This window comes from Passer montanus, unplaced genomic scaffold (genome assembly GCF_014805655.1).
Source record: "Passer montanus isolate IOZ18808 unplaced genomic scaffold, ASM1480565v1 scaffold888, whole genome shotgun sequence".
NCBI lineage: Eukaryota > Metazoa > Chordata > Aves > Passeriformes > Passeridae > Passer > Passer montanus.
The window spans coordinates 1-11,331 of NW_024374234.1; the positions used below are offsets into that span (position 1 = coordinate 1).

General features: G+C 57.4%; 1 protein-coding gene across 1 annotated transcript; it reads left to right on the forward strand.

Annotated features, from left to right (window-relative positions):
• Positions 1-3,376: 3,376 nt before the first annotated feature.
• Positions 3,377-10,571, forward strand: LOC120513778 (lymphokine-activated killer T-cell-originated protein kinase-like; the record flags this gene model as incomplete). Its single annotated transcript, XM_039733457.1, has 4 exons — positions 3,377-3,490; positions 6,721-6,811; positions 7,797-7,939; positions 10,446-10,571. Coding segments are annotated over exons 1-4 (415 nt in total), but the record flags the coding sequence as incomplete, so codon positions are not given.
• Positions 10,572-11,331: the final 760 nt, after the last annotated feature.

Consider the following 11,331-nt stretch of genomic DNA (forward strand, 5'->3'; position numbering starts at 1 on the left):
CTCCTGGGTCTCCAGGGCCTGATGGATCCGTGGATATTCCGTGGATATTCCGTGGATATTCCATGGATATTCTGTGGATATTCTGGATCCCCCGGCCGTGTGGGATTCCAGAAATTTTGGCCATGCGGGATCCAAGGGATTCCTATCCCTGGGATAGGGATCCCAGGAATTCCAGCCCTGTGGGATCCACGGAATACCGGCCCAGTGGGATCCACGGAATTCTGGCTGTTTGGGATCCCTGGAATTTTGTCCTTGTGGGATTCCCAGAGTTCTGTCCTTGGGAGATCCCCAGAATTCCGGCTGTGCAGGATCTCCCAGGAATTCTGGCTGTGTGGGATCCATGGAATTCTGGCTGTGTGGGATCCATGGAATTCTGTCCTTGAGGGATCCCCGGAGTTCCATCCTCGGGGGATCCCCAGAATTCCATTCTTGAGGGATCCCTGGAATTCCAGCCCTGTGGGATCCCTGGAATTCCGTCCTTGAGGGATCCTTGAAGTTCTGTCTTTGGAGCATCCCCGGAATTCCATCCTTGGGGTATCCCCAGAGTTCTGTCCCTGGGGGATCCCCGGAATTCGAGCCGTGTGGGATCCCCGGAATTCCGTCCCTGGGGATCCCCGGAGCTCCGTTCCTGGGGGATCCCTGGAATTCCAACCCTGTGGGACCCCTGGAATTCCATCCCTGGAATTCTGTCCCTGTGGGATCCTGGAACCCGCGGTGTCCGTGTGTCCGGACCCGCGGTGTGTCCGTGTGTCCGTGCCCGCGGTGTGTCCGTGTGTCCGTACCCGCGGTGTGTCCGTGTGTCCACGCCCGCGGTGTGTCCGTGTGTCGGTCTGTCCCCACGTGCGTCCGTGTGTCCCCACGCCCGCGGTGTGTCCATGTGTCCATACCCGCGGTGTCCGTGTGTCCCCACGCCTGCGGTGTGTCCGTGTGTCCACGCCCGCGGTGTGTCCGTGTGTCGGTCTGTCCCCACGTGCGTCCGTGTGTCCCCATGCACGGTGTGTCCGTGTGTCCGTACCCGCGGTGTGTCCGTGTGTCCGTACTGGTGGTGTCCGTGTGTCCCCACGCCCGCGGTGTGTCCGTGTGTCCCCACGCGCGCGGCGTGTCCGTGTGTCCGCAGGCTCGGGGCAGATCTGGATGGACGACGTGTCGTGCGCGGGCACCGAGGCGGCGCTGGAGCTCTGCCCCTTCTCGGGCTGGGGCCGCAGCAACTGCGGGCACGCCGAGGACGCCGGCCTGCGCTGCCGGACGGACTGACGGACACGCCGCGACACACGGGCCGACGGACACGCGGGACTGACGGACACGGGGGCACGGACTGACTGACGGACACGCAGGCACGGAGTGACAGATGGACACGGGGGGATGGACTGACAGACACGCGGGGACAGACTGACCCACAGAGGGACAGACAGACAGGCGGGGACTGACAGACACGGGGGGACTGACGGACACACGGAGGGACAGACGGACCCCATAGAGGGACTGACGGACGCAGGGGGACTGATGGACACAGGGAGACAGACGGACACACAGAGGGACAGACAGACCCAAGGAGGGACTGACGGACCCCACAGAGAGACAGATGGACATGCAGGGACAGACAGACCCATGGAGGGACAGACGGACACGGAGGGACTGACGGACGCAGGGGGACTGATGGACACGGGGGGACAGACTGACCCACAGAGGGATAGACTGACCCATGGAGGGACTGACGGACACGGGGGGACAGACGGACCCCAAGGGACTGACGGACCCCAAACCCGCCCCACAGAGGGACTGACCCCAAATCCATCCCAAAGTGAAAACCCCAAATCCATCCCAAACAGGGAAACCCCAAATCCGCCCCAAGGGAAACCCCAAACCCATCCCAAAGGGAAACCCCAAATCAATCCCAAAGGGAAACCCCATATGGGGAAACCCCAAATCCAACCCAAAGGAAACCCCAAATCCATCCCAAAGGGAAACCCCAAATCAATCCCAAAGGGAAACCCCATATGGGGAAACCCCAAATCCAACCCAAAGGAAACCCCAAATCCATCCCAAAGGGAAACCCCAAATCAATCCCAAAGGGAAACCCCATATGGGGAAACCCCAAATCCAACCCAAAGGAAACCCCAAATCCATCCCAAAGGGAAACCCCAAATCAATCCCAAAGGGAAACCCCATATGGGGAAACCCCAAATCCAACCCAAAGGAAACCCCAAATCCATCCCAAAACCAAATCCAGGATTTCCCCAATCCCCAAAATTTCCCCCAATTCCCAAATCTGCCTCCCTCAATTCTCAATTCCTAAAATTTCCCCAATTCCCAAAATTTCTCCCAGTTCCCAAATCCAGCTCTGCCCAATCCCAAAATCCCCCCCCAGTTCCCAAATCCGGGATTTCCCCAATTCCCAAATCCAGTCCCCCCAGTTCCCAAATCCAGGATATTCCCAATTCCCAAAATTCCCCCCGTTCCCAAATCTGGGATTTCTGTAATTCCCCAATTCCCAAATCCAGGATATTCCCAATCCCCAAATTTTCCCCCAATTCCCAAATCCACCTCTCTCAATTCCCAATTCCTAAAATTTCCCCAATCCCCAGAATTCCCCTCAATTCCCAAACCCAGGATATTCCCAATCCCAAAATCCCCCCCAGTTCCCAAATCTGGGATTTCCCCAGTTCCCAAATCCAGTCCCAGCAATTCCCAAACCCAGGATATTCCCAATTCCCAAATCCACCTCTCTCAATTCCCAATTCCTAAAATTTCCCCAATCCCCAGAATTCCCCCCAGTTCCCAAATCCAGGATTTCCCCAATCCCCAGAATTCCCCTCAATTCCCAAACCCAGGATATTCCCAATTCCCAAATCCAGGATTTCCCCAATCCCCAAATCCAGTCCCCTCAATTCCCAAACCCAGGATGTTCCCAATTCCCAAAATTCCCCCCAGTTCCCAAATCTGGGATTTCCCCAGTTCCCAAAATTTCCTCAATTCCCAAATCCAGGATATTCCCAATCCCAAAATCCCCCCCAGTTCCCGCAATTCCCAAATCCAGGATATTCCCAGTTCCCAAACCCAGGATATTCCCAAATCTGGGATTTCTGCAATTCCCAAATCCAGGATATTCCAAATTCCCAAATCCAGGATATTCCCAATTCCCAAAATTCACCCAGTTCCCAAATCCAGGATATTCCCCATCCCCAAATCCAGGATTTCACCAGTTCCCAAATCCAGGATTTCCCCAGTTCCCAAACCCAGGATATTCCCAATCCCCAAAGTTTCCCCCAGTTCCCAAACCCAGGATATTCCCAATCCCAAAATTCCCCCAAACCCCCGTTCCCCGTTGCCATCGGGGTCCCCTGATATCCCCCAGTGCCCCGCAGGACTGGGATCGGGATCGGGATCGGGACCGGGATCGGGATTGGGATCGGGATCGGGATCGGGACCGGCTCCATGGACACCTTGCAGTCCCCGCCGCCCTCCTCCCGCCGGATGAGGGACAGAGAGGGTGAGGGACGGGGCACGGCCCCGCAGCCATCCCACGGGATCACGGGGCGGCCCCACGGGGGCGGGAACGGCCCCACAGGGATCACGGGATGGCCCCAGAGGGGTCGGGATGGTCCCAAAGGGATTGGGATGGCCCCAGAGGGGTCAGGATGGTCCTAAAGGGGTGGGAATATTCTCAAAGGGATTGGGATGGTCCCAGAGGGATTTGGATGGCCCCAAAAGGATCACTGGGATGGTCCCAAAGGGGTGGGAATGTTCCCAAAGGGATTGGGATGGCCCCAGAGGGATCACGGGGATGGTCCCAAAGGGATTGGGATGGTCCCAGAGGGATCAGGATGGTCCCAAAGGGGTGGGAATGTTCTCAAAGGGATTGGGATGGCCCCAGAGGCATCACGGGGATGGTCCCAAAGGGATTGGGATGGTCCTGAAAGGATCCCTGGGATGGTCCCAGAGGGATGGGAATGTTCCCAAAGGGATCCCTGGGATGGTCCTAAAGGGATTACGGGGATGGCCCCACAGAGATTGCTGGGATGTTCCCAAAGGGTTCGGGATGTTCCCAGAGGGTTCGGGATGTTCCCAGAGGGTTCGGGATGTTCCCAGGATGGTCCCAGAGGGATTGGGATGGTCCCAAAGGGATGAGAATGTTTGATCCTGGAATGATCCCAAAGGGATCAATATGGTCCCAAAGGAATCAGGATGTTTGATCCCGGATTGTTCCCAAAGGGATCGGGATGTTCCCAAGGGGATCAGGGTGGTCCCAAAGGGATCAATATGGTCCCAAAGGAATCAGGATGTTTGATCCCAGATTGTTCCCAAAGGGATCGGGATGTTCTCAAAGGGATCGGGATGCTTGACCCCAGAACGATTCCAAAGGGATCGGGATGTTCCCAAGGGGATCAGGGTGGTCCCAAAGGGATCGAGATGGTTGCAAAAGGATGGGAACACTCCCAAAGGGATGGAGATTTCCTGGAATGTTTCCAAAGGGATTACGGGGATGGTCCCAGAGGGATCACTGGGATGATCCCAAAGGGATTGGAATGGTCCTAAAGGGTTCGGGATGTTCCCAGAGGGTTCGGGATGTTCCCAGAGGCTGTTCCAGGGGAACGCCCTCATCCCAAACCCGGGATCAGGGACGGGAAAGGCCTTGGAGGGATCCCTGGGATGAATTCCAGAGGCTGCTCCAAGCCCCGTTCGACCTTTCCTGGGACAATCCCGCAGATTCCCGGGAAAACTCTGCCTCCCCCTCCCCCTCCTCCTCCCCCCCCAGTTTTATCCCTGGGCACATCTGGGTGGGAAATCCCTGGGATCAGCTGGGATCGGTTTTCCATCCCCATTCCCATTCCTGTTTCCCATTTCCCATCCCCGTTCCCATTTCCCATCCCCGTTCCCAGTTCCCACCCCCGTTCCCATCCCCATTTCTCATCGCCATTTCCCATCCCTGTTTCCCTTTCCCATCCCTATTTCCCATCCCCATTTCCCATCCCTGTTTCCCTTTCCCATCCCTATTTCCCATCCCCATTTCCCATCCCTGTTTCCCTTTCCCATCCCTATTTCCCATCCCCATTTCCCATCCCTGTTTCCCTTTCCCATCCCTATTTCCCATTCCCATTTCCTATCCCCATTTCCCGTCCCCATTTTCCATCCCTGTTTCCCATTTCTCATCCCCGTTCCCATTTCCCATTCCTGTTCCCATCCCCACTTCCCATCCCCATTCCCATTTCCCATCCCTGTTTCCCATTTCCCATCCCCATTCCCATTTCACATCCCCGTTTTTCCAACTCTGTTCCCATCCCTATTTCCCATCCCCATTTCCCATCCCTGTTTCCCATTCCCATCCCCGTTTCCCATTTCCCATTCCCATTCCCATCCCTGTTTCCCATTCCCATCCCCGTTTTCCATTTCCCATTCCCATTCCCATCCCCGTTTCCCATTCCCATCCCTGTTTCCCATTCCCATCCCCGTTTCCCATTCCCATTCCCATCCCCGTTTCCCATTTCCCATTCCCATTTCCCATCCCCATTTTTCCAGCTCTGTTCCCATCCCCATTTCCCATCCCCACTTTCCATCCCTGTTTCCCATTCCCATCCCCGTTTCCCACTTTCCATCCCCGTTTCCCATTTCCCATCCCCGTTTCCCATCCCAGCTCCCTGTGCTGCCCGGAATTCCCCAATTTTGGAGCCGGGGCTGGATCTGCGGGATCTCCGTTTTTTCGGGAACAAACCCAGGGAACGGAGCCGGAATCTGGGAAAGCACTGGGGGGGTTGGAAGGAGCTTTCCCAAAAATCTGACTCCGGAATGGGATCGGAGCATCCGTGGGAATCGTGGAATATTTTGGGCTGGGAATTCTGACCATTCCCGACTCTGCCGAGGCCACCCCGGATCCGTGACCCCGAAATCCCCCGGGATTTAAATCCTGCCAGGAATGGGATTTAACGTCTGGGAATGGGGACTCCAGGGCTGGGAATTCCGGGCAGGAATTGTTCCCAAAATCCAGCTGAACTTCCCCTGGAAGCTCGAGGCTGTTCCATCCCGTCCCGTCGGTGATTCCCGAGGAACAGATCTGGGATTGTCCATGGGATCAGCAGATCCCAATTCCAGTGGGATTTCCTGTGGGATCAGCAGACCCTGGTCCCAGTGGGATCGTCCATGGGATCAGCAGATCCCGATCCCAGTGGGATTTCCCGTGGGATCAGCAGATCCCAATTCCAGTGGGATTTCCCGTGGGATCAGCAAATCCAATCCCAGTGGGATCATCCATGGGATCAGCAGATCCCGATTCCAGTGGGTTTCCCGTGGGATCAGCACATCCCAATCCTGGCGGGATTTCCCATGGGATCAGCAGATCCCGATTCCAGTGGGTTTCCCGTGGGATCAGCAGATCCCAATCCCAGTGGGATCATCCATGGGATCAGCAGATCCCGATTCCAGTGGGTTTCCCGTGGGATCAGCAGATCCCAATTCCAGTGGGATTTCCTGTGGGATAGCAGATCCTGATCCCAGTGGGATCAGCAGATCCCAATTCCAGTGGGATTTCCTGTGGGATAGCAGATCCTGATCCCAGTGGGATCAGCAGATCCAATCCCAGTGGGATCATCCATGGGATCAGCAGATCCGATCCCAGCGGGTTTCCCATGGGATCAGCAGATCCCGATCCCAGTGGGATTGTCCATGGGATCAGCAGATCCGATCCCAGCGGGTTTCCCGTGGGATCACCGGGAATTCTCCCCGCAGAGCCCGGCCTCGAGTCCGTGACCATCCCGGCCTCTCCCTTCATGCGGAAGTTGGGATTCGGCACCGGCGTCAGCGTCTACCTGATGGAAAGGTTGGGAGCGGCCTTGGGAATCCCGGGAAATCCCGGAGACCATCCCGGTTTTCCTCCGCGTGGATACGGAGCCGAGGGAGGGATTTGGGATTTGTGGAGCTGGGAGGGACGGCGGTGTTTTGGGATAACCCTGTCCTGCTTGGAATTCCGGGATTTGGGCTCCATTCCTGGGAATTCAGGGATTTGGGATCCATTATTTTGGGATAACCAATTCCCGGCTGGAATTCTGGGATTTGGGCTCCATTATTGGGATAACCCTTTCCTTGGCTGGAATTCCGGGATTTCAGCTCCATTATTTTGGGATAACTCTGTCCTGGCTGGAATTCCGGGATTTCAGCTCCATGATTTTGAGATAACTCTTTCCTTGGTTGGAATTCCAGGATTTTAGGCTCCATTACTCTGGGATAACCCTTTCCCAGCTGGAATTCCGGGATTCGGGCTCCATTCTTTTGGGATAACTCTTTCCTTGGTTGGAATTCTGGGATTTGGGCTCCATTATTTTGGGATAACCCATTCCTGGCTGGAATTCCAGGATTTTGGGCTCCTTTCTTTTGGGATACCCCATTCCCAGCTGGAATTCTGGTATTCGGGCTCCATTCTTTTGGGATAACCCTTTCCCAGCTGGAATCCAGGGATTTCAGTTCCATTATTTTGGGATAACCCTTTCCCAGCTGGAATTCCAGGATTTTGGGCTCCATTCTTTTGGGATAACTCTTTCCTTGGTTGGAATTCTGGGATTTGGGCTCCATTATTTTGGGATAACCCATTCCCAGCTGGAATTCTGGGATTTTGGGCTCCATTATTTTGGGATAACCCACTCCCGGCCGGAATTCCAGAGATTTGGGCTCCCTCTGGCAATGGGAGCCGACTGAAATTCCCCTTCCCCTGGGAACTCCCCGGAGGAATTTGCAGCATTCCCGTCCCGCGGGGGAGCGGCCCCTTTCCCGGCGGGAATTCCGTGGCGATTCCCGAGTTTCCCCGGCAGGTCCCCGCGGGAGCTGCCCCGCTCTCCGTGGGCCGTGAAGAAAATCAGCTCCGGCTGCTCCCGGCGGCAGCGGCAGCTCTTCCAGAGCCGGCTCCGGCACGAGGCCCAGACCCTGCGCAACCTGCGGCACCCCAACATCGTGGGTGCGCGCCCGCCGGGAACGCCGGCAGGGATCCCTGGGAGCGGGGATGGATCCAATGGATCCATTGGGAATGCCGGGGTGGATCCCTGGGAGTGGGGATGGATCCATTGGGAATGGAGGGATTGGATCCGTGATGGGAATGGGGTTGGATCCATTGGGAATGGAGGGCTTGGATCTGTTGGGAATGGAGGGATGGATCTGTGGGAACTGAGGGGTCGGATTTGTTGGGAATTTGGTTGGATCCATGGGGATGGAGGGGTTGGATCTGTTTGGAATGGAGGGATGGGATTTGTTGGGAATGGAGGGCTTGGATCTGGTGGGAATGGGGTTGGATCTGTGGGAATGGGGTTGGATTTGTTGGGAATGGAGGGCTTGGATCTGTGAGAATGGAGGGGTTGGATTTGTTGGGAATTGGGTTGGATCATTGGGAATGAGGTTGGATTTTACGGCAATGGGGTTGGATCTGTTGGGAATGGAGGGATTGGTTTTGTTGGGAATGGAGGGCTTGGAGCTGTTGGGAATGGGGTTGGATCTATGGGAATGGAGGGGTTGGATCCGTGGGAATGGGGTTGGATCTGTTGGGAATGGAGGGATTGGTTTTGTTGGGAATGGAGGGCTTGGAGCTGTTGAGAATTGGGTTGGATCCATGGGAATGGGGATGGATCCATGCAAATGGGGTTGGATCCATGGGAATGGGGTTGGATCCGTTGGGAATGGGGTTGAATTTTATGGGAATGGGGTTGGATCAGTGGGAATGGAGGGGTTGGATTTGTTGGGAATGGAAGGGTGGATCTGTGGGAATTGGTTGGATCCATGGGAATGGAAGGGGTGGAGCCAATTCCAGCGGGAGATGAGGGGGATTTGGGATCGGGGAATTCCAGACCTCCCGGTGCCTCTGGAATTCTCAGGGAAGCCCCCGGGATGGTGGGAGGGGTCGGGGTTGGATTGGGATGGGACTGAAATCCACGAATCCCACCCGGAGCATTCCATGATTGTGGCTGCTGCCCCATTCCCATCCCACGGATCCCATTACCGTGGACTCATTCCCGTGGATCCCATCCCATTGCCAGCCCCATTGCGATTCCCACAGATCCCATTGCCATCCCTATTCCTGTCCATCCCCATTCCCATGCTCCCACTCCCGTGACCCCGTTCCCATCCCCACGTCTCCCATTCCCATTCCCTGGATCCCATTCCCCATCTCCCATTCCCATTCCCTGGCTTCCATCCCCATGCTCCCGTGCTCCCATCCCCGTGATCCCATCCCTGTGACCCCGTTCCCATTCCCGTGCTCCCGTGATCCCATTCCCGTTCCCATTCCCATGATCCCATCCCCGTGACCACATTCCCATTCCCATGCTCCCATCCCCGTGATTCCGTTCCCATCCCCATGATCCCATTCCCTGGCTCCCGTTCCCGTTCCCATGATCCCATTCCCATGATCCCATTCCCGTTCCCGTGCTCCCGTTCCCATTCCCATGATCCCATTCCCATTCCTGCGATCCCATTCTCGTGACCCCGTTCCCATCCCCGTGACCCTGTTCCCATCCCCGCGACCCTGTTCCCATCCCCGCGACCCTGTTCCCATCCCCGCGACCCTGTTCCCATCCCCGCGACCCTGTTCCCATCCCCGCGACCCTGTTCCCATCCCCGCGACCCTGTTCCCATCCCCGCGACCCTGTTCCCATCCCCGCGACCCTGTTCCCATCCCCGCGACCCTGTTCCCATCCCCGCGACCCTGTTCCCATCCCCGCGACCCTGTTCCCATCCCCGCGACCCTGTTCCCATCCCCGCGACCCTGTTCCCATCCCCGCGACCCTGTTCCCATCCCCGCGACCCTGTTCCCATCCCCGCGACCCTGTTCCCATCCCCGCGACCCTGTTCCCATCCCCGCGACCCTGTTCCCATCCCCGCGACCCTGTTCCCATCCCCCTGACCCCGTTCCCATTCCCATGATCCCATTCCCGTTCCCGTGCTCCCATCCCCGTGCTCCCGTGCTCCCATTCCCATTCCCGTGTTCCCATTCCTGCGTTCCCGTGCTCCCATCCCCGTGCTCCGGCGATCCCATTTGCATCCCCGTGACCCCGTTCCCATCCCCGTGACCCCGTTCCCATCCCCGTGACCCTGTTCCCATCCCCGTGACCCCGTTCCCATCCCCGTGACCCCGTTCCCATTCCCATGACCCCGTTCCCATTCCCATGACCCCGTTCCCATTCCCATGACCCCGTTCCCATTCCCATGACCCCGTTCCCATTCCCATGACCCCGTTCCCATGCTCCCGTTCCCCGGTGATCCCGGTGCTCCGGCGATCCCATTCCCATCCCCATGACCCCGTTCCCATCCCCATGACCCCGTTCCCATTCCCATGACCCCGTTCCCATGACCCCGTTCCCATGCCCGCGTTCCCGTGATCCCATTCCCCTTCCCATGACCCCATCCCCGTGACCCCGTTCCCATGCCCGCGTTCCCGTGATCCCATTCCCGTGCTCCGTCGCGGGGCGGTGCAGGGTACCGCGCGCTGGGCGCGGCGGCGGACGGGAGCCTGTGCCTGGCCATGGAGTTCGGGGGGGAGCAGTCGCTGCACGAGCGCATCGAGGAGCGCCGCGGGCGGGGCCTGGGCGCCTTCCCGCCCGGCACCATCCTCCCAGGAATGCTGGGAACAGGGATCCCTGGAACGGGGATCCCTGGGAATGAGGCACCCCGGGAATGCCCAGGAACAGGGGGGATCCCAGGAATGGGGGGTGTCTGGGAATGTGGGACTCCCATTCCCACGGATCCCATTCCCATTGCCATGGATCCCATTCCCACGGATCCCATGTCCCATTGCCATGGATCACATTCCCATGGATCCCATTCCCATTCCCATGGATCCCATTCCCACGGATCCCATGTCCCATGCCAATGGATCCCATCTCCATTCCCATTGTGGTGGGATTCCTGGGGATGGGGGCGTTCCTGGGAGTGTGGGATCCCTGGGAATGTCCCTGCAATATCCCTGCGATATCGCTCTGATCCCATTCCCAATATCCCAATCCCATTCCCGCTATCCCTCTGATCCCAATATCCCGCTATTCCTGTGATCCCATTCCCGCTATCCCTGTGATCCCGATACCCCTGTGATATCCCTGTGATCCCAATATCCCTGTGATATCCCCCTGATCCCATATCCCGCGGCCGATATCCGTGCGCTCCAGTCCCAGCAGTGCGTGACCCTATTCCTGCTATCCCTGTGATCCCGATATCCCCGTGATGTCCCCGTGATCCCAATATCCCTGTGATATCCCTGTGATCCTGATATCCCCGTGATCCCAATATCCCCGTGATGTCCCTGTGATCCCATTCCCGCTATCCCTGATGATCCCACATCCCCGTGATATCCCTGTGATCCCACAT